We start from the raw sequence: 24,556 nt of genomic DNA, 5'->3' as shown, positions 1-24,556 counted from the left end.
TATTAAGATAATATAATTACCTGTTTCATATTTTGAACAGTGGTATGTTATGACAAACACTAATTATTTTGTACTTGCTAGGGAATTAGTGGAAAAGCCATATGAAGAATATTACAACATTGTAATAGAGCTAACAGCAAGATAATGCTTGCATTCAATTAATTTGTCTAACAATTAAATACCAATTAATCTAACTTATTTACCAATTAAGGGGAAGTCTTGCCTGACCAATTTGATTGGATACTATGATGCAGTCACAAAAGAACTGGATGCAGGGAATAACTTTGATATTATATACTTGGATCTTAGAAAGGCTTTTGATACTGTTGCACATGGAAGACTGCTGCACAAATTGGAGCAGTGTGGCATTGGAGGCAAGTTGCTGCTATGGATAAAGGGGTGGTTGAGGGGGAGAAGACAGAGAGTGGTAATCAATGGACACTGCTCATCGTGGACTAATGTTATTAGTGGAGTCCCTCAGGGTTCAGTATTGGGGCCTTTATTGTTTTCTGTATTTATAAATGATATTGATTATGGTATATCAGGCTTAATGTCCAAGTTTGCAGACGATACGAAGGTTGGCAGGGTTGTCAAGGACACTACTGACACTATGCTGCTGCAACAGGATTTGGAAAGGTTGAGCAGATGGGCTTCGAGGTGGCAAATGAAGTTTAACATTGACAAATGTAAAGTACTACATATGGGAAACAGCAACCCCAGAGCAACGTATCAACTCTGTGGTACTACACTGACAGTGGTAGAGAATGAAAGGGACCTGGGGGTGGTGGTGCAGGCAGATATGAAGTTCTCTGAGCAGTGCAGACGAGCTGCAAGAGTAGCTCATGGTGTATTGTCAATGATATATAGGAATTTTTCTAGCAGGGATAAGGAGGTGATTATTCCCTTGTATAAGGCAATGGTCAGGCCACACCTAGAGTACTGTATACAGGCCTGGAGGCCTCATTTCAGGAAGGATGTGGAGCGGCTGGAACGAGTACAGAGAAGGGCAACTAGATTGGTGAATGGGACAAAGGGGTTCTCTTACGAAGAAAGGCTTAAGTTTTGCAAATTACAGTGTCTGGAAACTAGGCACCAGCGGGGTGATCTGATAGAGGTGTACAAAGCCTTGAATGGTTTGAGCATGCTCAATGCTGATGGGATTCTTCCTCTAGCTCAGAAAAATCACCTGAGAGGGCATAAATTCAAATTGAGGAAAGACAGATGTAGGATAGATGTGCGGAAATTTGCCTTTAGCCAGCGGGTGGTTGATGGGTGGAACAGACTTCCATCCCTTGTCGTGGAAGTTGATAGCCTAAATAAGTTTAAGGCTCAGCTGGACAGGTATTTCGAACGAACAGAGGGGTGAAGTGGAAGTGGTTATTTTTATTTATTTATGTTACTTTTTTTTTTTTTTTTTTTTTTTGGCTGATGCTGCATAAGCTTGCTTTCTTGCATCAAATGCCTCTACTAATGCTAATGCTAATGCTAATTATATTGTACTTATTTGTATACATATATGTTAAATAAACCTGTTTTGTTTGTTAAAATTATGTCGTGATCATTCTTCTTAATACATGCAAATCACTAACAATCATTTTTTTAAGAATCATTAATTGCGGCATTTCGGGTCAGCCCTTAGTTAAGAGGTGTCCCGGGATGAAAAACACAACGCGTCTAGATGTTGCCATATACTCGTTTCTTCTCAGAGTAAATGTAGAACACTAGATATATTGTCCTAACTTAAACTGCTAGAGAGATCATTCAAAACCCAGGGTTTTCTGGAATTCACATGATATTGTGCTTCTTGCGGTAGCGAGTGATTCATGAGTATATTGATAGGCAAGAGCATAATATGACGGAAAAGCCTGTGGAACAGTTGTTAATATACAGGAAGAAAAAAATAAAATAGTAAAAAGGTAAAAAACTTGAGGGAACACCAGCATTAATTGAAAAGTTAGAAGGTACAGAGCCGTCATCCATTGTATGTAGTCATTGGGAAAACTGGCTACCTGTAAAAAAGCAGAAGGCAGACCATAAAAGACCTTTATTCCGAACATAATAAAAAGCCTTAGTATTGAGAGAGCAACTGCATGAATTTCCCTAAAATTTTCTGGAAATTTTTTTAAAAGATGAATAACATTATACTGTAAAGCAAGATTACATCACTGTAATCTTGCTTTACATCATTTAGGCAAGTTAAACTGATATGGTTACACTGATGGAATCCATATTGGCTATCATTAATCAGATGGAGAGTTTCAAAATATAAAAATTGGCAATTGATAGATTTCTCCATTACTTTGGAAAGAGTTCAGGTAAGTGCCAATGCAATAATTGGAAGGTAGTTACCCTTTCAGGAATTTCATCATTGCAAAAGTTACAAAAAAAATGAAAATAATTAAGTCAGCTTTATTTTTAGATGCAATAAAACCATCGGGATGTATCAGATGTCAAATTATGGATGGACAGAAGTTATGATCATTAACCAGAAGGCTTGAATACTATTTCAATAAAAAGCAAGTTTAGATTTATTTATATATCTAAAGCTGTGATATAAGCATTATATCACTGCTCAAAGAACTTTATATTGACCTGTATCATGACTTTAAGATCCCTTTCCTCCACTACTGTTTTTAATTCAATCCCACCAAGTATATAAGGTATTTTGGGGTTTTACTATTTCCCAAGTATAATTCTATTATTTCCCACATACAATCCATCCACACCCTCAAAATAGTTATTAATCTTATTAGTTAACATCAAGGCCAGTTTTCAAGTTTTTTTTTGTTTTTTTTTCTTGCAAATGAATATTTATTAATTATGTATTTTAAAATGGTGAGTGTTTAGTGGTAATGTAAATAGGTCTCTAATATGCTAAATATCTTCTGAAAGTTTTTTATTTTAATTTTTGACAGAAACTGGCATAATACACAATGGACACCACCATAAAAGAGTTCTCAAAGTTGGTAAGCATGGATTTCTGATAAAATATAGAAAATTTTTTTTCTTCCTTTCCTATATTAAAAAAATCAGTAATAGAGTTAACAGTGTTGTTTTATTGTTGAAATTACTCTTTGGAGTTTCTATAGCTGTATTTAATTTGTGTGCCATGTAAGGAGGCTACTTATCTGTTCAAGATGTACTTCAGCTACTTTCTTAGCATATGATGTTCCTCTGTATTATTCTGGTATACCTTGTGAAGGATGCCTAAAATTGCCTGAATTATAGGCAGTGGTGTCACTTAGTCATTTTCACCTTTTTTTTTTTTATGAAAATCCCAAACACGAAAGGTATTAGAACCTATAGTACTTAGTACCGTGCTTGGGTTGGAGATTGAGAAGACGAAAGAAGGTATTTATTGACATTAGACTTGAACTTCAGGAAATACGTACGAAGGAAAATTATTCCAGAAAACAGCAGTTGAATGGATAAACAAGGAAGATGAAAAGTTGGTTCTGTGAGTTCGAAGTTGGACAGTAAATGGATTTTGGCTGGTGGCGGCACGTGTTCAGACTGTTTTGAAAGAGAGAGAGAGAGAGAGCGGGAATTATAGAAGCCAATTCAGAAGAACAGTGCCCATGGAAGTATCTGTAGAAGAGGCATGCAGCAGAAACAGTATGTCTATGAGACAGCAAGTGGAGAGACTCTGTTAGAGACGAGTCATAAATTAACCTAACCGCTCTCTTCTGAATGGAATCTAGAAGCCTGAGAGAGGTTTTGGGGGCACTGCCCCAGATGTGAGAACAATATTCCATGGTAGGGCGGATTTGCGATTTGTACAGAGTGAACAGCTGTTTGGAAGAAAAGTAACGCCGAGAGCGAAAGAGAAAACGAAGTTTTTTAAATGCAGAGGAAGCAATATTTTTAATGTGCTTGTGCCAAGAGAGATTAGAAGTCAAGGTAATCCCCAAAAGAGAGATATCATTTTGCCTAGAAATTGGAGTGTCACCAAAGATAAGCATAGAAGCAGAAGACTCTTTTTTTGCAAGATGTAAGACAAGATTGAGTTTTAGAAGGATTGAAATCAACTAAGTTGTCTTTGCCCCACTGGAGATCAGCATTTAAGGAATTGGTAGTGGATATTCAAGAAGTTGAAGCTGATTGAGTACGGTGAGATTTCTCAAAATGAAAAATGGAATGCAATGTGCTATCATCAGCAAAATTATAGATAGGATTTCCAGTCAATGGAAGAAGGTCATTAATATACAAGAAGAAAAGAGTGGGGGAAAGATCTGAACCTTGGGGGACACCGGCATTAGTGGAGAAGTTAGAAGACAGAGAGTCATCTACCATCACCCTCAGTGAGCGATCGGAGAGAAAACTGGATAACCAATTACAAAAAAAAGTTGGTAAACCATAAGATGGAAGCTTGTTTAGAAGACGTTTATGCCAAACAAGATCGAAAGCCTTTGAGATGTCAAGAGCAACTGCTTGTGTTTCACCAAACATTTCCATTCAATTAGTCCATAAATGGGTAACATAAGCCAGAATATCACCAGTGGATCGACACTGACGGAATCCATACTGGCGATCATTGATCAGACGGAAGGTTTCTAGGTAGTTTAAGAGTTGGTGGTTAATTGATTTCTCCATTACTATAGAAAGAAGAGAAGTAATTGCTATGGGACGATAATTGGATGGGAGGGATTTGTCACCCTTTTTAGGAACTCGCTGGATATGAGCAAATTTCCAAGCAGAAGGAAAAACACCTTTGGAATAAGAAAGTGAAAAAAAGCAGCAAAGAACAGGAGTAAGTTCAGGAGCACAGGTTTTGAGAACAAGTGGAGAAATACCATCAGGACCTGGAGCTTTCTTAGCATCAAGATTTGTCAAAATCCTCCTGACATCCTTTTGACAGAAGACCACAGGAGGCATTGAATGGAGCATGTTGGGAATGGTGGGAGGTATTTTACCAAGATCATTAATACAGGAGTTGGAAGATAAATGGGATGCTAGCAGGTCAGCTTTATCCTTGGTTGAAGTGACAACAGGATCAACTGGTTTTTACAGAGGTGTTAAAAATTTAGAAAAATGCTATTGCTGTTATAGTTATTAGAATAGTTGAAGCAAACTTGTTAAACAGTTGGGGGTGACCACCATTTATGTGAGAGAATCAGCAAATCAGCCAAACCCTTACTAAGCAAGCTTATAAATTACTTTTCACAAAAATAAGGAAGGAAAGGTGCTTACTGATTACTTATTAGAGATGTGGTTCCAGTGAACTTTTATAGCATGAAGTTTCAGAAGTTGTAATTGTGTGTAGACAAGTTAATTGACTAATAAAATATTTAATGTGAGTTTCACAGTTTGCTGATCAATGAAATTGTTGGGAGAATGGTAATAGTTTAATTTCTCTTTTTCAATTATATGTGAAAAAGAGAGAAATTAAAGTTTATGAAGAGTGTCAGAATAACATTTGAGGCATGGTGGTAGTATACAGTGGAATATCCAGAAAAAAATTACAGGAGGTGCACAATTTGTGATGGGGCACCATTTTGTGCCTTGTTTGTGTACAAAATGTGTGATGCTTTGAACTAGAATGGTGATCACATCAGTGTTGCCAGCTGTAGTCAGTTGAAAATAGCTGAGCCACAATGCAAAAATAGATAAAATCCTATGTTAAAATTGAAAAAAAAAAAAAAAAAAAATTTTTTTTTTGTAGCTAAAGGAAATTTAAATGATTGGTGTATATTCTACGAAAAATGACCAAGAGGGTGGGGGGAGGTGGCACATGCCCTGGTGCCTCTATCCTGAATCTGCCTATGGTAGTATATAAGTAAAAAATAATTTTATTATTAGATATAATCTGTTGAGTTAATTATCATACTTTTTTAAATCTCTCATAAGGCTGATGACCCTGTGAAGTTAACTTTCTCGAGTATCTAAAAATTAACTTAACTGTTGAGCTGTTTAATCTGTATTTGTAGCATACAGTGGTATATTCAGAATACCACTATTTACCACAGAATACCACAAACATTAAGCATGCTTGTAAATGCCCCACTGATCTTGCTGTTGAACTCGTTTCCCAGTAGTATACATGTCCAAAAATGCTGCAGGAAAACATATAATGATCTGAAACAGATGATTTTATGCAAGAAAGTATATGATCATCTGTTTCCAAATTGTGATGGGAATTTAAACTTTTCAAGAGCTTTAAGGCAAAACAAAAATGCTTTAGAATAAAAGAAATTTTCCATCAGAAGGAAAAAAAGAATCCAGGTTCAGGAATTCCATAGCTAATTTTTTTTTATGTTAAAAAAAATGACTTTTGCTTTAAGGAATTCTACAGAGAATTCCTTAAAGCAAAAATATTCTACATTAATTAAAAGTAGCAACCAAATTAATTTTTAAAAATGGTTAATTGGCTTGAATTTTTATGCCAGTTTGAAAAAGGATTCTGTTCCTCAATTGAATAATAATAGCAGGGGTTAATAATGCTTACATCATATCTGATGCAGCTACTATAAAACATGTTATTAATAAACTCTAATGCTGCCAGACTTGATTTTGCACTTAATTTCATAATTAAACTCTTCAGCGCTTCCTCAAAATCCTAACCACCCTTTTTAACTGATTAAGTTAGAAGCTCATTACCATTTCTTGAAACATAAGTTGTTTACTCTACCAAAATTTAATGCTCCTTTGGCTCTGAAGGACTTGGTTACCTTCATTTTCACTCTACACAGATTTTCTATGGAAAAAATCTCAGTTATTCTATACCTTTCCTGAAACTTTATCCGAGCCACAGAAGTAATAACTTCTGTGGCTCTTACTAATAACTAAATAATAACCTCAAAAGTCATCAATCATACTGCATGATGGAAGAGATGGGTAAGAGTTGACTGGAACTTAGCTCTGGAGACTAAACATGGGTTCCACCACTTCAAGCCTCCAATAATCAAAGTGGTGGTATTGCACTGGTTGATGAGAGTCATCTACCACCTAGTAAAAGTAAAAAAAGTAAAGTGCAGCCATTATCAACCCACTGCAGGATGGAAGCCTCCTCAACAATTCATGCTGAGGGAAATGGACCATAATCTGCCACGCTGGTCCAGTGTGGGTTGGCAGATCGACCGTATTCAGCAGTCGGGGGCTTGAACCCCGGGCTACTCAAAGAGCGTGTGCTACTGCACACGCTCTTTGAGTAGCCTGGTAACACAGAGGGGCGGCATTCCTCCATGTGGTGTGGGCACCACACCTCGACCCCTGCTTATGTTGGTTCACACCTGGGTGGTCACCCACTGTGTGCTTGTGCATGGAGGTTATACCCAGGATTACTAACAGTACCACCATCGTGAAGGTGCAAGCAGAGGATTTGGCTGTCACAGACTATCTGGACTTCGCCAAAATTGGGTCCACTTGACTTGAGTGTCACCCGAATATCAGTTCCATCAACGTTTTAGACTCCCAAGTAGCAAGTGCAGCTTGTCTGGCCTATCTGATAGAATGTCTGTGACAACCTCATAATTGTTTCTAGGCAATGATGTCTGCTAAATGCTGTTCAGAAAGCTGCGTGGTCCTTAACTGTTGAGGGAGATGGTGTTTATGGTTTGCCACTTCAGCAGCCAGAATTCACTCACATATATTCTTCTAATGTGGGTAGGGGTGGCTGACACTCAGAATTCGGCGGCATACAATATGGCCGAATACACTGTGGTTTTTAAATATTGTGTTGTTGTTGTAGTCTGTTTCGCGTGCAAGAGGTGTTGTTATCCAACGTAAGTAGTTCATTTTCTTTATAATCAGGTCAATATGCTACTTGAATGCAAGTTTAGTATCAAATGTTACTCCCAGATCTCTATGTGTCTCAACAACTGAGATAGGTATGCCATTTAGTTTTGGGTGTACTATCGTAGGAGATTTTTTTTAGCGAGTAACCCATCATTACAGTCTTTTGCGCATTTAGGGCCAAACCAGATTTATCTAAGTACATGAATAAGTTCAGAAGCTTATGATTAACCTGGTCACACAATGGACAGTTGGATGGACATAAGGATCTTAATATCGTCTGTGTAAGTGCATACATCATGCCTACCTTTGCAAAACGGGATCGTCATGGCAGTAAAGAGGAGTCCAGATAAGACTTCACCTTGTGGACCTCCTACACGGAGTTGGCGTTGGAGGATCTGATTGTCTGTATGGTAATAAATGGACTGACAAGTAAGTAGGGCCTGTATGAACTTCAGTAAATTTCCTTTTATTTGGAAGGTATGTTGGAGCAGATGAAGTAGGGCATGTACATCCAGACTATTGAAGGCTTCTTTTATAGCAGCATATATTATTGCAACTTCCCTTCCGGCTTGGAAAGAATTTAGTATCACAGCTTGAACTGTGAGGAGGTTAGTAATTGTTGATCTTGTAGTTATTGAATAATGAATTTGTTGAGGCTGCCTGGCCAGTATGTGATTTGACAACTTTGGCAGTAGAGCTTTCTCCAATACTTTTAAAAGGGTAGATGCAGTAGATATAGTCCTGTAGTGCTCCATGAGGTGTGAGGCTTTATAATTTTTGGCATTGGAATTACAGTGTACTTATTCCAGTTCTCAGGGAAAACTGTGAGCAAGGATGGAGCTATAAATTGCTTGGAGTGGTTCAATTAAGTAAGTGCTGAGATGCTTTACCATGCAGTGGGGGACTCGATCAACTCTAGCTGTCTTAGTTGCCCCGAGGGAGTTAATACTCTGTATCAGTGCTTCTTTAGTGATAAGAACAGACTCCAACTCATTGTCAACTAATTGATCCCACTCAAACTCCCTGACTTGTGACTCATGATGTATGCTGGAGAATCTGATGATTTTGGTCCATCCACGTTTTTTTGTCAGGTCCCTGATTTGTGTAATTTTTATGTGTGCAACGATGTAGCTCTCCCCTGTCAAGTGTGTCTTTCACGTAGTGGTTGAGTGATCTAGATTTTTTCTTATTAAATATTGCTCTGGCCCTTGAGTAGTTAATTCTATTTTGTGTATCATTTGACAGTTTCCATTTTCTGTGCAGAGTCTGCTTTAGTTTGAACAATGTAGTTAAGCTAGAATTCCACCACGTTTTCGATCTCGATGATATCCTTACAACTTTGGAAGACACAAATTTTGCAATAGAGTTGATCCAACTGGTTAAGAGAGTTGTTGCAAATAAGGCATCACATTTGAGTATACATTCCCACAGGATATAACTGGCAGCAAATAAGCATTTATTTGGGTCCAGAAAGGCTGGTGAAGTTACAAGCTGGCTCTTAGTTTTGTCCTTGGCATTGAAGTCCATACATGGTAGCATTATGAGCATTGCAATTGGACTACGATCTGATGGGAAGAACATTTCTGGAGGTACATCAATTATACATTTACCAGAAGACAGAATTAGGTCAAGTCTATTTCACCTCTTATAGGTTGGTCATTGATAAGAGAGGAGCATGGCTGCAGTCTATTTAACATGGTGTCCAGCAGGTTATTGAGCTGTGGTGGAAGATTGTGGAGATTTCATACTATATGGGTGGCTGATGCATGTAATTTGTTGAGAAGCTAGTCTACTACATTATTTATCATTTCTAGACTAGGGGCAGGTGGACTATAAACGACTGCCATATCTAAGAGTACTGTGTGGACTTTTAAAGTGACAAGTAATATCTCATAAAGCTCTGAATCTGAGTAGGTGACCGACCGAGATGATTTGAACTGCTATGTCACGCACAAACAGGGCTACTCCTCCACCCCTCATTGTCACAGATATTTCTAATCTTAATCTAAGATTAGAAATATCTGTTACTTCCAACTGGAAGTAACAGATATTTAGAACTCATATGTTATTCGGCCTGTTTTTCTGTTGAAGTGAATATTGAACGAATAACAAAAGGAGAGGAAACTTGTATTACAGTATTCTTGGGCATAGTATTTTTCTGCTGCTTAATGTAATTTTACTTGCATGGTGAATAAAAAATACCTAAAAAAGGAGAAATTAAAAAAAAAATAGTTCAGTTAGAGCCAGGTCTGGTCTAAGCTCAGGCTCATGTCTGCACTCTTACCTTATATGCTAAAATCCTATTACAGCTATCAGTTCCGGATTGTGATATTTGCTGTTTTCAAAATTTGAAATATAATTTTTTTTTTGTATGATATATTTTTGTTCGTATCTGTAAAAATTATTTTTAATTTTAATTACTATGTACGTATTTTAGCAAATGCCCTTTGACCTAACTAAGAGTTTAAAATTTTTGTCAATGCTATTAATATATACATATAATTCTGGTTGCAGACAATAAAAGATACCTCACATGAATCACAAAAAAGAAGGTAAGTGATTTTTAGTTATATTCTGATGTATGGGTTGAAGAGTGTTATTATTAACATAAAAGTATATTTATTGTAAAGAATAATAATGATCTTTATAAAAATGAAAATTTGAGCTTATTAAAAATTTAACATTTTTAATAACTGAAAATACATTAAAATAATTAAACATTATTTAGAATGTGGCTATTTATTTCAATCTGTACGTATTGACTTTCAGCTCATGGTTAAAATCAAAAACAAAGTCCTAAACAAAGCCTTTCATCTTGGTTGCTGTACCAGGCCCAGTGTACAGCAACCAAGATGAAAGGCTTTGTTTCTGGCCCAGTGTTTTCCATTAAACTATGTGCTAAACACATACTACAACAATCCAGGCATTCTTCTGAATGCCTGGATTGGTGTAGTATGTGTCCAATATGTAGCTGAATGATATATCTGTATATACACAGCAACAATCGGTTGCTGTGTATGTCTACATCATCTGTGGACTTAGCTGTAAACAGTAATGGATTTCTGGCTATGAAGATCATCAGACTTGCATAGTTAACTATGGTCTCTCTCTCTCTCTCTCTCTCTCTCTCTCTCTCTCTCTCTCTCTCTCTCTCGTTGGCTGGAGAATCCCATTGAGGTGATGCTTGGGCTGAGATATGGAAACCAAGGAGATTAGGATTGATATTTCGAAAAAAAGCAAGCTTTGGTGAGGGTGATTATCGTCCCACTGTTGTGATTGCTCTTTCTCTCTCTCTGGGCTATGTTTGATATCCCAAGCCTCTTTAAGTTTCCATCTTCTTCAGTGATGCTCTGTATCTTAGACTTGGAGCTGCAGAGGTTGAATAGGTGCCTTTCCTATTTGTTTTGGTAAGCCATATCAGGGAAGGTATCCTGTATGGATAGCTACCATAACAAGTGAGAGCATGGAGCAGAGAGAAAACCACAGTAACATCTGCTGCAGCACCTGCAGGCCTATTCAGGTCTGATAGGGTAACAACCAGGACATTGACATCCACCACCCCATTAATCATATGCAGGAATTACAGTGTAGCTTATAATTAGGCTCACAGGTGACTGTCTGACATAATAGCAGCAATTCACAGTCCACACATTATTTTTTATTTATTTATTCAGTTGATTGCAAGTTACAATTGCCCCTTGTACGACGTGCAAGCCAGAGGGGGAGTATATTTACAATGCAGAGGATAAATTTACAAAAATATTTACAGTTTAGTAATAAAAGAAATATGTATAGTAATATAACAATTTAGTTCTTTGTTGCTGGATGTCTTAGTAGAGGAGCATTCGCAACACTAAAATTTATTTAACTTTGTAACCGAATGTCGCGATGACATCATAACTCAGAGTAATTAAAAGACGATGGGTTCCATCTAGTAATGTTGCAACTCAGTTGTTTCTTGGAGCATAGTTTTTCACAGTTAACCTGAAACTGGTTTAGGGTTTCTATGGTATTAATGGGAACATCCTGTTTAAACTTTTCAGGGAGTTTAGATTAGAGTGAAGTGGCCTAATTTGTAAGCTGCACAATTGCCTCTGACTTCGTGGGTGCTAGATGATGCCTGTAAGTGCTGGTGCATCATATCTTCCTGTCAGTAGCCTGGCCAGGATATGAATATTTGTCAGGATGTGAATATATGAATAATGACATGTCTGGCCACAGATCAGAAGCACCTTGATCCACATGCTTAAAAAAAAAAGAAAAAAAAGCAGCTTAATTACAAGCATTTTTTCTTAGCACAGCTGGTGGTTGCATAGCATGTGGGAGCACATGGCAACTAAGATGTAAGTCTTTATTTAGGACTCTGTTTTTAAAGATGTTTGTAAATAAATTTCTGTACATCCTGGGACCAGAGGAGTTAATACCAGCACAACAGTTAATAATAGGCTTTGCATTCTTGTGGCTGCATACACACCCAGTCTAATAATGTATATACTAGTGCCCAGTTAATCCTAAGAGCAGTCAGCTCTGATATAAGAATAACTTGCACTTGACTCCATCCATTTTTCAAAAGAAATTTTTTGTTTATTAGTATATTGCCACCTATGTCAAGGACAAATAAGCACTAAGAAATATAGGAAAAAACATTAGTGCTCATGTTTGTCCTATATTTCTTATATGCTTTTAAATCTCATACTTTTCAAATTTTGAAATATATGCACTTAATTGTTATATTATCATAATATGTAATATAAAATGTATAATAATGTAGGACTGATATCACTTACGATATACATAGTCTGTCAGAAACCTCCATTTTTGGGTTTCCTTTAAGGTGAAGCCAAGGTGGTTAATGCAGATCATGTAATGAGAGCCATATATATATATATATATATATATATATATATATATCAATTTTCCGTTTTTGGGAAAAACCGAATTTAAGGGTTCTGTAAAATATCAAAGTTAGTAATTAACGTGCAAAGATTTTAGTTATGCTGTAGAATGAATGTTGTATTTAGGTTTTAAAATGTGATTTTTTTGGAAAAAATCAAGTCTGTGGACGAGATTTTACTAGTGCAAGCAGTGAATTTCCAGCTCCAAGAAATAAGTTTTTGAAGACTTTTGCCATTTTATTGACTTAATAATAGTATAGCCCTAGTTAATTGTATAATATCGGTGTAGATACACCATGTTTACCCATAAATTTGAACTACGTATGTAGTGTAAAGGCATCGTTTTAATTGTATCTCATTTTAATTGTATCTCGAAGTAGTGCAATACCAGCTATCTCATTGTGAAGGCACCCACAATATGAGATACAATTAAAACGATGCCTTTACACTACGTACGTAGTTCAAATTTCTGGCTAAACTATGGTGTATCTACACTGATATTATATAGTTAATTACCTAAACCCATAAGAAATTATGCCTTGCGCATTTCGTCTTCTAATACATTATTATTTATTCACCATTTGGCATCTTTCATATTGTGGAAATAACTTCAACTATGATGGCACGTTGCATTACCAGGGTACCTGCCCGACCCACCGATGATGAAGCCAACTAGCTTCAAAACTATCGTCTGGGTGGTATCCACTGAAAATAAATAACAGTAGTCTTCTCTACTAGAGAAGTGTTATTTATTCAAAGTAGTGCAATACCAGCTATCTCATTGTGAAGGCACCCACAATATGAGATACAATTAAAACGATGCCTTCATACTACAGTCGGTCCTCGTATAACACGTGTTTACATTACACGAATTCGATCATACACGATTTATAAATAGGGGAACGTTATCTTATATAACACGAACCGAATTCGCTTATACACGATTCGCCTTTGTGTTTACAAGAAATGGCAGTCGAACGCGGAATCACCCCAACTGAACGCAACACGATAGGAATGAAGAAGATTCTGAAAATGTATTTATGTGTTTTATATCAGTGAAGGGGAAACACATTTCACCATAATAAAGTAAAAACCAACACAATTCCAGCTATCGGTATAATAGCAAATGCAATTAGATGGAGTTTACTACCAGTTTATAACAGATTCCATTAGCAGAAACGCAACTGGAAATTTTTTTTATTGTTTTATGGTAGTAACCCCCCAAAATGTGCTTTAGTAAAATGTGAGGTGTTAATAGTGTATCTCGGCCTTTATGGTGTTGTTTATTCAGTTGCTATACGCGCGCAGCTTTGTTTATGTGTATTAAGCGTGCCTCCTCGTTTTGTAATTGCGCTTTATTCCCTAAAAATGAGTAAAATACTTAAAAGGTGTGAAAAGGAATCGTCCTGGCGAAGACCCTGCAGATTCAGAGAGAGAAAAAAAAAGCAATATCGATAAACAGAGGCGGACTGGATCAAAAATTCTTACCTGGGAAAATTTATAGTGGCCTCATACTACGGTTTATGGCCAAAATCACACCGGCCTCCGGCCCACCGGGGTTTCCCCGGTAAGGCTTATGGCCAGTCCGCCTCTGTCGATAAAGAAAAAATATGAAATTGTGAAACGCTTTGAGCGAAATGAAAGACCATGTGATATTGCACGTGCTACAGACCTAAATGAGGCAACACCGAGAATTACAAAAAATGCAGAGAAAATAATAAACTTTCATAGCAGGAACTACTCAAAGTGTAATTAAAATCCATTAGATTAAGACACAAAGAATTGGAAGAGATGGAACGGCTGTCATCTGTTTGGATAGAAAATCAAACAAAAAACAAGTTTGCTTACGATAGAAGCAAAAGCATTAGCAATATTTTTTCACGTAATAGTCGTAATAAAATACGTAAGCATTTTATTACGACTTACGAATTATAATTTATACTTACGTATTATAAAATACGTATTTTATTTAATATAATAAATCTTTTACGAATAAAATACGTATTTTATTCGTAAAAAATACTTTTTAGTATTAAAAAATACTAAAAATACTTTATTATATTTTTTATTACATATTTTAATCGTTATAAAATACGTAAGTATTTTATAACGATTAAAATTACCCGATTATTTATTGTGTTTGGTAATGTTTTGGTTCCAAATGTGGGTTCAATCTTGGGTGGTCGGCACCTAACCCCACTTTTCCCATAGGGCCTGTTGTTTATATTGCACGATTTTGCATTGCACGAGGGTTTCTAGGAACACAACTATCGTGCTATACGAGGACAGACTGTACGTACGTAGTTCAAATTTATGGGTAAATTATGTGTATCTACACCGATATTATATAGTTAATTACCTAAACCCATAAGAAATTATGCCTTGTACATTTCGTTTTCTAATACTTTATTTTTAATGTAGCCAGAGATTTTGTAGGTTACTACTTAATATACGTAGAACCATTGTTTCATTTGAATCTTGCCATCATTGTTATAGTATAGAGTGAATAGTGGGGGAATTCAAAGTTTTAATTGTGGTAAATAGGTAGCTCTAAAGTTCGAATCAGTTAGGTTGGCATTAGTTGGATAATTTTGTTATATATTATAATTAACTTATAATTCCAAATCACTTGATGGCATATATCTTTGTGTTTAGCCAAGGATATAACTAATTTAACGTTTTGGTTGTTACGGTATAGCATAATGTACATTATGAACTTATTGGCGCAAGTTATAATATACAATTAGATAGTTTAACTAATGTACAAGTTAGTGCATTTGCGTTATTTCTGTACATAGTCAACTATATAAGTAGTTATAAATTGGTATCATTAAGCAATCACATATTGTGAATACCTTCAAACGAGTTGCCGTGATGTTGCACTACCTCGAATAAGTAATGCTTCACCACAGGAGAAGACTTGTTACTTATTCTCAGCAGATACCAACACCCATACAGCACCGTTTCAGAGCTTATTGGCTCCTCATCAGTGGGTGGGCAGGTACCCTGGTGTTGCAATGATGACTACCCAGTTGTGAAGTATAAATCCACAATATAAGAGATGCCTGATGGTGTGGAGTAATTTAGATTACGGTATACTTAATGATGCCAATTTATAACTACTTATGTAGTTGACTATGTACAGAAATGATGCAAATGCACTAATTTGTACATTAGTTAAACTATTTACGTAACTTGAGGTTTCAGCTCTAAACTATACCGTAACAATTAGATAGTGTAATATGTATCACTGCATTTAGGAATCTATTCGATTAGTATAGTATCGACAATTAATTAATTAAATTTATTAATCTTATTAACTTTCATTATTAATTAGTTGTATTCAAGTGGAAATGATGTTCCAGACTAAAGCAGCAAAGCAATGGGCATAAAGTAGTAGGAATGCTATGGCTCTGGGAAAAACCAAACAGAGCAATTATCCATCACATCACAGCCTAAAAAAAATGTGCAGCTGGTGAAATGTTTCCAGAACAGGACATGATCTAGCCAAAGAAGATGTTTTTGTGTGAGCTGGGTGCAGAGAGTGTCAAGAAATTAGGTGGCAACTCAGTGTTCTGATGGGCATCTATGAGAGTTTTAACAGTCAGGTAGATGCCTTCGAAGGTATTAAAGTGGAGGACCAATCAAGCTCTCATTTGCCCAACTCAATGCCAGAGCTCACTCTTGTGCATCAGGCAACACAGCAACAATCTTCAAGGCACAATATGCTGGTCCCACAGGAGCTAGTTATTGTTGGTGACTATTGTCAGTGAGACGGGTAATATATTATGCAAAAAAGGATAGGTGGAATAGGACCTTGGTATGTCTGCCAGGGGCAAAAGTTGATGACATTGAGCAGATATCATCTTTTAAGAGCACAAAAGATGATATTATACATTGATATTATACAATGTGTACTATAATGTATAATATTATACATTATAGTACACATTGGCACTAATAACATTAAGAGTAGGAGATCTGTAGACTTACTTAACAAGTACAGGTCAATGTTGAAAAAAAGTCATTAGTTAGGGTTAAATTTGAAAGTGTCTGCAATTCTGCCCAGACATGATAGGAGGGAGTATATGATAAGAGGCTTGTCGATCAATTCGACAAGCCCTAATAATTTCGGAGAAATAAAAATAAAGAGTGTAGGATCTTGTAATGTCTTTAAACTGTCCTACACTCTTTATTTTTATTTCTCCGAAATTATTAGGGCAATCCAAGGACGTAGGAGAAACTATTTCTTATCTATACCACTATTTTTCGCCTTTGTGGAGTTCAGGTTCTATTATTCCTACTCCTTTAGTTTTTCTTCTTACTATCTGCATGTTTCTCTATGCGTTAATTTAATTTAATTATTTATTTTTACCGTATCCATCACATAGGGGCACCACATATTATTTTGACGACTATTACATTATGTCCTAGATACGGTCAATATGTAGTATGTATTATATATTTAATCTTATTTTAATCATTAAATTACGTTCTCTGTCGGGCCAACGATGATTAATATATGCTTACATTTATATTTTACTTATATTTCTTACCTTTGATTCTAATATTTCTAAATTTTATTATCATCTTTCGATTTATTTATATTCGATTTATTTTCGGCCTATACCGGTTTATATTTGGTTTAGATTTAAATTACTTAGCATATATTGATCATCACAGAAACAGAGAACCTTGTCGTTTTTTGCCTTCATTCTGGGTGGTTGGCCCCAGTTGACGTCATCTAGATTGTCGGTAAAAAGCGATAATAATTATTTTTTTGCGTTGTCTTAGGTCCCTGATAGTATTATTGTTGGATTTATTTTCTTTATATTATCCGTAATATTATAGACATTATGGGTGCATTGCATGATTGCTTGCAACTGCATTGACTCATAAATATTATTTACATATTAGTTACAGTTACTTTCGTTTTAACTTTATTTTTTATCAATAATTATAATTATATATATATATATATATATATATATATATATATATATATATTTATTGGCAGGGTTGTTAATGGCAGTGTGCTACTGCAACAGGATCTAGCTAATTTGGGCAGATGGGCTAAGAAGTGGCAACTGAAGTTTAACCTTGACAAATGCAAAGTACTGCATATGGGTAGAAGTAACCCCAGAGAAACATACCAACTGTGTGGTACTACACTTAAGGTGGTAGAAAATGAAAAAGACCTGGAAGTAATTGTGCAGGCAGATATGAAGTTTCTGAGCAATGCAGACAGGCTGCCAGGGCAGGTCATGTGTAGACCAGGGCAGGTCAAATTTTCTGAGCAGTGTAGACAGATTTCCAGAGCATGTCATGGGATCTTGTCAATGATATATAGCAATTTTGCTAGCAGGGAAAAGGAGGTGATTATCCCTCTGTATAAGGCAATGGTCAGGCCACGCCTTGAGTACTGCGTACAGGTCTGGAGGCCTCATTTTAGGAAGGATGTAGATTTACTTGAGTGTGTACAGAGAAGGCCAACAAGATTGGTGAGGGGAATGAACGGATCCTCTTACCAAGAGAGGCTTAAGTTCTGCAAATTGCAGTGGCTGGAGACTAGGCACCTGTGCGGTGATCTGATTGAGGTGTATAAGGCCTTGAATGGGTTCAGCACGCTGAATTCTGATGGGATCCTTCCACTTGTTCAGATTACGAACCTAAGGGGGCATAAATTCAAATTAAGAAAAGACAGATGTAGAATAGATGTGCAGAAATTTGCCTTTAGCCAGCTGGTGGTTAATTGCTGGAACAAACTTCCATCTGTCGTTGTGGAAGTTGATAGGTTGAATAAATTTAAGGAGGAACTGGACAGGCATTTGGAGGGAATGGTGTGATTTTTTTTTTTTTTTTTTTTTGGCTGATGCTGCATAAGCTCATACACATGCTTTCTTGCATCACATGCCACTACTACTACTACATTTTGTTACAAAAATTTTATTACTATTGGGAGGTTAACAATATTTAACCAAATTGCACACTAATATTAAAAGTTTTTATCAATGCATCAATACAATTATAGAATTTTAAGCCCAGTGAGTTAAGTTTACTACTGTTGCCACTAGTAATGCTGTTGCGTCTATTCATTCAAGATGCTGTTTGTACAAGAGACAGCTCAGTGTTTTGTTTGGTTAGCTGAAACAAAATCTCCTGTGAGAATGTTTAGAGCCAAGTACAGTAGAAATCCTGCAGACATAAAGCTTATTAAATTGTGGATGGAAAAGTTTTTGGCAACTGGGTCAGTTGAGAAAGGGAAAAACATTTGGCAGACTGTCCTTTTTTTTTTTTTTTGGCAATTCAAGATGCTTTTATGCGATAACCTAGTAAATCCGTGCGACAAGCTTCACGGCAGTTACAAGTACCAAAGTCTACAGTGCACAAAGTGTTACAGAAATATCTAAAGCTATATGCCTACAAAGTTCAGATACTTCAACAGTTGAAACCAAATGATCATCATAAACGTGAGCAATTTGCTAACCTCATATTGAATAAAATTGCTAACCTCATATTGCCTCATATTTGCTAACCTCATATTGATAATCAGTTTTTGCAGAACGTTTGTTTTTCGGATGAGGCCTCACATGTTAGAGGTCAATAGACACACAATGTGCATATTTAGGGATCAGAAAATCCACATGTGGTAAGAAAGCATATTCGTAACAGTTCCAAAATCAATGTGTGGTGCGCCCTTTTACATGATTACATTATTGGACTTTTCATCTTCCACGAAAACACGAATAGTGCAAATATGTTTTTAGACATGTTCATTATTTATGCTATACCCCAATTGGAACAAAGGCAGCCTACTGTTATCTTTCAGCTGTATGGAGCACCAGCTCATTGGGCTCAAGTTGTTCGTGACACTTTGGATAAGACATTTCCAAACCGTTGGATGGGCAAGGATGAACCGATTTTGTAGCCCCCAAAGTCACCAGACATAACCTCACTGGATTTCTTTCTTTGGAGATATGTTAAAGACTTGGTGTATGCGACAGCTGTTCCAGATATTGAAACATGACAAGAGCGGATTACACGTGCAGTCGAATGCATCACCTCACAGATGTTAGAAAATGTATGGAGAGAGATTGAATGTCACCTTGATATTCTACGTGCCACAAGAGCACGTAGGACTTTAAAGAACTTCATGTTGAAGTTCTTTAAAGTCCTTATGTATTGATAAAAACTTTTAATATTAGTGTATAATTTGGTTAAATTTTGTTAACCTCCCAATAGTAATAAAATTTTTGTAACAAAATGTAATCAGGGTAATCATTTGTGGACACCCTGTATATTTGATAGTGAAACAGGTAAGAAGACTGTAGTTTTCCTTTAATTATTATTATTAGCTGTGGTGTGATAGTGGCATATATAATGCAAGAAAAAAAGTATCATTGATTTACAGCATGATTTATGTCTTTTGAGTGTATGATGGAAATCCTGGCAAGATCAAGTCTTCCTTACATTTTGAGGGTACAGCTCTAAAACAGTGCTCGCAGGCCAGCTTCTAGATAGTCCACCTGCCGAACATATTGGTAACTCTCTAGGGCAGTGGTTCCCAATGTTTTGTCACTGAAGTCACACTTTAAGTTAAGACTAATATTAACAGCACACCGAAATAGTGATTGCCATTGAATTCAATGGAATTTTTCCTAATCTCATGGCACACTTGAAAAGAGTCTTTACATACTGGTTGGGAACTACTGCTCTAGGAGACTTCCAGATCAGCTACTGTATAATTTCGCAGCATCTCTGCAAAATTATGTACTAGCCAGATAGTGACTGGAGGGAGTCTGAGTAGTGTGTATGTGATGGGGCCACATTATGTTGAGGAGCTGAGTACATTCTTGCCATGTGTATGCCATATCCAAGAATTTCATTACTTCATAGAGCTTACCCCCCCTCCACCTTACTACTGAATACATCATGAATCGTCAAACTAAAAGAACAAACTTATCTGCAAAAAGATTTTCCCTTAACAAACCCATGCTGTGTCTGAAGTATAATTGTTGTCTGTAGATAATCCTGCATTACTTCTTTAACTAGCGACTCCATTATTTTCTCTGAAACAGAAATTAAGCTAATGTGTCTGTAATTAATATAATTGGATAGATCCCATCCACCTCAGGTGCCTTTCTTATTTTTACCTTCAACAATTTCTCTTCCACTTTTTCAGTTATTTCTCAGTTATTACAACGTTGATAGAATTTTTCCTCTTGCTCAGATTATGCACTTGAGGGGACATAAATTCAAATTGAGGAAAGACAATTGCAGAATAGATGTGTGGAAATTTGCTTTTAGCCAGCGAGTGGTTTATTGCTGGAAGACACTTCCATACTGGAAAAATCACTTCGCAGACCGTCATTTATAGAGAAACATTTTCTAATAGATGTGGCAGCTTTTCTTGTGAAAAAGCATAGCATTTGATTGTTAAGGCAGTGTTCAAATACAAATGACTTGATGAGTAAGTTTCTGGGTAATATCATACCACACATTCACTGAGAACTAGGTCTGGGAATGCATTCCCATGGTTTCAGCATGGAGTTTCTCATGCACTAGATATACGCATTTTGTGTGTTTGTAATTCCATCTATTTTGAGCCAAGTTTTATCTGTGAATAAAATTTTCATGTGGTTTTGCAAGAGCCAATGATAGAACTCTTCACGTGCAAAATAATCATTTGGATGTGGAGAGTGTACATGGTTCTCCACACTTTTTCCAAAACAGCATCAACTCAGTTGGAAACTCTTTGAATGCTAGTAGTTAGGCTGTATTAATGTGGTCCTTCATGCTTTGCTTTTGGCACAGTCTCTGATACACTGGCAAATATTGTTGAACACTTGCCTATCTGGCATCTGTGATCAGGAAACCGCCATCACTATTCATCAACTGCTGCTGTGTTACCAAAAACCATAAACATAGTGAATGTTGGTGTATTCTTCTTCAGAAACTATAGTAATTGTATTCAGAGTTGTTGCTTGATGCACTCACAGAAACAACAGAATTGCATCTAACAGCTGTCATCTCGTGCCTTAACGTCACACATTACCTGATTCACATTCTCATGACAGCTTGCCAAATTGTACTTGTGTTGTAGTAACTTCGATTAAACAATAACTCAGAAATGATTCATTGTAGGATATTTGTTTTTAAGAACTTCTCTACTTATAAAAGTTCTCTGCAAAATCTCTGCACTTTATATGCATGCATGCCTGCCTTTATGGTTGGCTGATAATTTTGAAACAAAGCTTTTCTGAACACAACTCTTAACTATTCCACAAGTTACAAAATTCTAGGTGCAGGATATTGTTGGACATATGGGTGGTGAATAGTAAATTCAGAATGGTAAATGTACAGTGAAATATACTTTGTGCTTGAAAATTTTTGCACAAATTTTACAACATTCATTTGGTAAGAAACAGTTTTAGTTGTGCTGCTGTACTATTATTAATTGTAGGACTATTAGGAGGTCAGTACACCTTGAGTGTCAAGTGTTCCTCAAAATTATTTTACAGTACTTACCTTCTTTTGTTTATCAAGGTTTTTATGTTTTTAAAATAACAAAATCTATGAATTTTGAAGCTCTTCTAACAATATCAAGCATCACCTCACAGGCAACAAAATGAAAGAACCCTTCCATTCTGAATTTTGAAAGCATAGTCTATGCTATGTTCAATTTACTTTAAATTCTGTGGCCACAAGCTTCCAAAAGGCTAGTCAAGTTAAATGAAATTTCCTAGTCATTCTTTGAGCTTGGCTAGGAAACAACTGCTTACATGCATTTGGTTTTTATTATAATATTTAATTTTTTATTATTTTTTTAATTATAAAATTTTTTATTCATTAGGATTTATATAATTTATCTGATATCTCATCACTTGATGTTTCTTGAGCTGAATACGTTTTTTCACTTCTTTCTATTATACCACCATTTCATCAGTTCTCTGGTTTTTAATCTGGCAAACTGGAACTGCCTATTTGTGGAGAGGAAAAACATTCCTAAAAAATATATATGAGTTGGATAATGTTCCTACTTTGAGAGAGCTCATTGTATAGAATTCCTTCCTTTATTCATCCATCCATCCCACCTATCAGAATATATTTACTTTTTATCATCCCTATACACTTTAATTTAATTTTATTTGAATTTAAACTTTTCATGGAAATTAATGTCACACAAATAATAATAATCAGTTTAAATTAGAAATTGCAACTAAACAGTGTGATCCCTTTCATAATCTGTAGTAAATCAACACAGAAACAAAGTATTGTTTCTGTGTTGATTTACACAGAAATAAAGTATTGTTTCATTTAGAGGAAATCAGTGGGTAAAAAAATGTGGGAGGTTACAATCCTACTTCTAAATTCATAGAAATAACACAAAAAAACAATGGTGCATCTGTCAGATGCTGTGCAAATGAAAGGATCCTTCCAATTTCTTAGCTATATTATTTAAAATTAACCATTTAAATGTACTTCATATTTTATGCAGTAAAGTTTTTGTCTTACATTTTAATTCGTATGTATGGTCATGCCATTTTCTGACTGTGTCAGATGTAATTTTTTTTTTTTTTTTCCTTTCATAATAGGACTGGGATTGTGTTTGATGAGCGAATGATGGAGCACTATTGCCTCTGGGATTCAGAGTATCCAGAACGTCCAGAAAGGTTTTCTTATTCCCTAAAACGATGCCATGAATATGGCCTAATTGATAGGTGTCTTAGGATACCAGTGAGTTAAATGTTCTTTCATGCTTATTTTAATATTCACAATTTGGTTTTTTGTGTTTTTTTATGATCTCTATTTAAATGTATAGATTAAAATAACTATATAGGTATCTTTAACTTGTAAGTGGACATACAGAAAATTGGTAACATATCATAGGTTTTGAAACATTTACTGCATCTCTGTGCAGCTAGTCAAGTAACTTAGTCATATTTTTACAGTTTTTACATATTTTTATTTTTAATCTAGACTCTAAAGGATATATAAACATGATGTAATTTAAGGCACTTAATACTATATATACAAGTAATGTGCTATATTTACAAATTATAGTGTCATAACTAAAGTTTGATAATTAACTCAAACGCTCACAGCGGTTTTTGCAGGGCACTGTTCTGATTGATTTTTTTTTTCCTTCTATTGTAGCTGTTCAAGGAATCTATCACTAAACCTTTAAATATTCTTTGAACACAGTTATCCACAAATTTAGACGTAATGCTAGAATGCAATAAAATAAGTTATTTCCCTTCTACCCATTTAGTCAAGACTACAGAAGTTCTATCATGAATATGTGAGCTGTGCATAAGGTTCATGTTACTAAAATCCCCTAATAAATAAAAAAATACCTACTCAACAACTCTACACCTGTTCCCAAAGAAAGTATTAAGATAATCAGACATGAGTCAACAAGAATCAGTTTACTTTATTATCTACAATTTCGAGATTCATTGTCTATTTCAATGAGACTGGATGTGTTATTGATAAAATATATATATATAGTTTGGATAGAATGAGCAGAAATGACCTATATGGAGATATAAACTAATTAAGCTAAAAAAATTATATGACAAATAGCAGCAGCAAAGGATACAAGAGTGCGTGTGTTATAAGATAGAAGTGATAAAATGAGGGGAAAAGGGGCTAACAGATGGAAGTGTAAAGAATGCAAGGTGCCAAAGCTAGTAGAAAAACGAAAAGAAAGAAGTATTAAAGGTGGTTGATAGGGAAAGAATGTGAAAAAACCTAAATGATAAATCATATAAGCATTAAAGGCTGAATTACCAAGCCAATTAAAAGGAAAGAAGCTATAAAGGAAAAAAATGATTAATTAATTGCAAATAAATAGTATGCCTCAAACTAAAAAGGAGGGTAAAAGCAGTAAAATCTTCCATAAAAATAGGTAGTTCCTTATATAT

At 35.6% G+C, this 24,556-nt stretch overlaps 1 protein-coding gene across 5 annotated transcripts in view; it reads left to right on the top strand.

The window, feature by feature from the left end:
* LOC150084061 (protein deacetylase HDAC6-like) overlaps window positions 1-24,556 on the top strand; it is a 463,437-nt gene that overhangs the window by 20,621 nt on the left and 418,260 nt on the right. For all 5 annotated transcript variants that reach the window (XM_090375877.1, XM_090375876.1, XM_090375878.1 and 2 more), the window contains 3 exons: window positions 2,916-2,966; window positions 10,249-10,286; window positions 23,225-23,366. In XM_090375877.1, the coding sequence (XP_090232003.1) occupies window positions 2,934-2,966; window positions 10,249-10,286; window positions 23,225-23,366 (213 nt within the window). In that variant the 5' untranslated portion in view covers window positions 2,916-2,933. The remainder of the gene's footprint in view (window positions 1-2,915; window positions 2,967-10,248; window positions 10,287-23,224; window positions 23,367-24,556) is intronic.

This window comes from Mastigoproctus giganteus, chromosome 6, assembly GCF_048544385.1.
Source record: "Mastigoproctus giganteus isolate SK-2022 chromosome 6, ASM4854438v1, whole genome shotgun sequence".
Classification (NCBI taxonomy): domain Eukaryota; kingdom Metazoa; phylum Arthropoda; class Arachnida; order Uropygi; family Thelyphonidae; genus Mastigoproctus; species Mastigoproctus giganteus.
The sequence above is the reverse complement of the archived record's forward strand: the minus strand, read 5'-3'. Positions and strand labels throughout refer to the sequence as shown.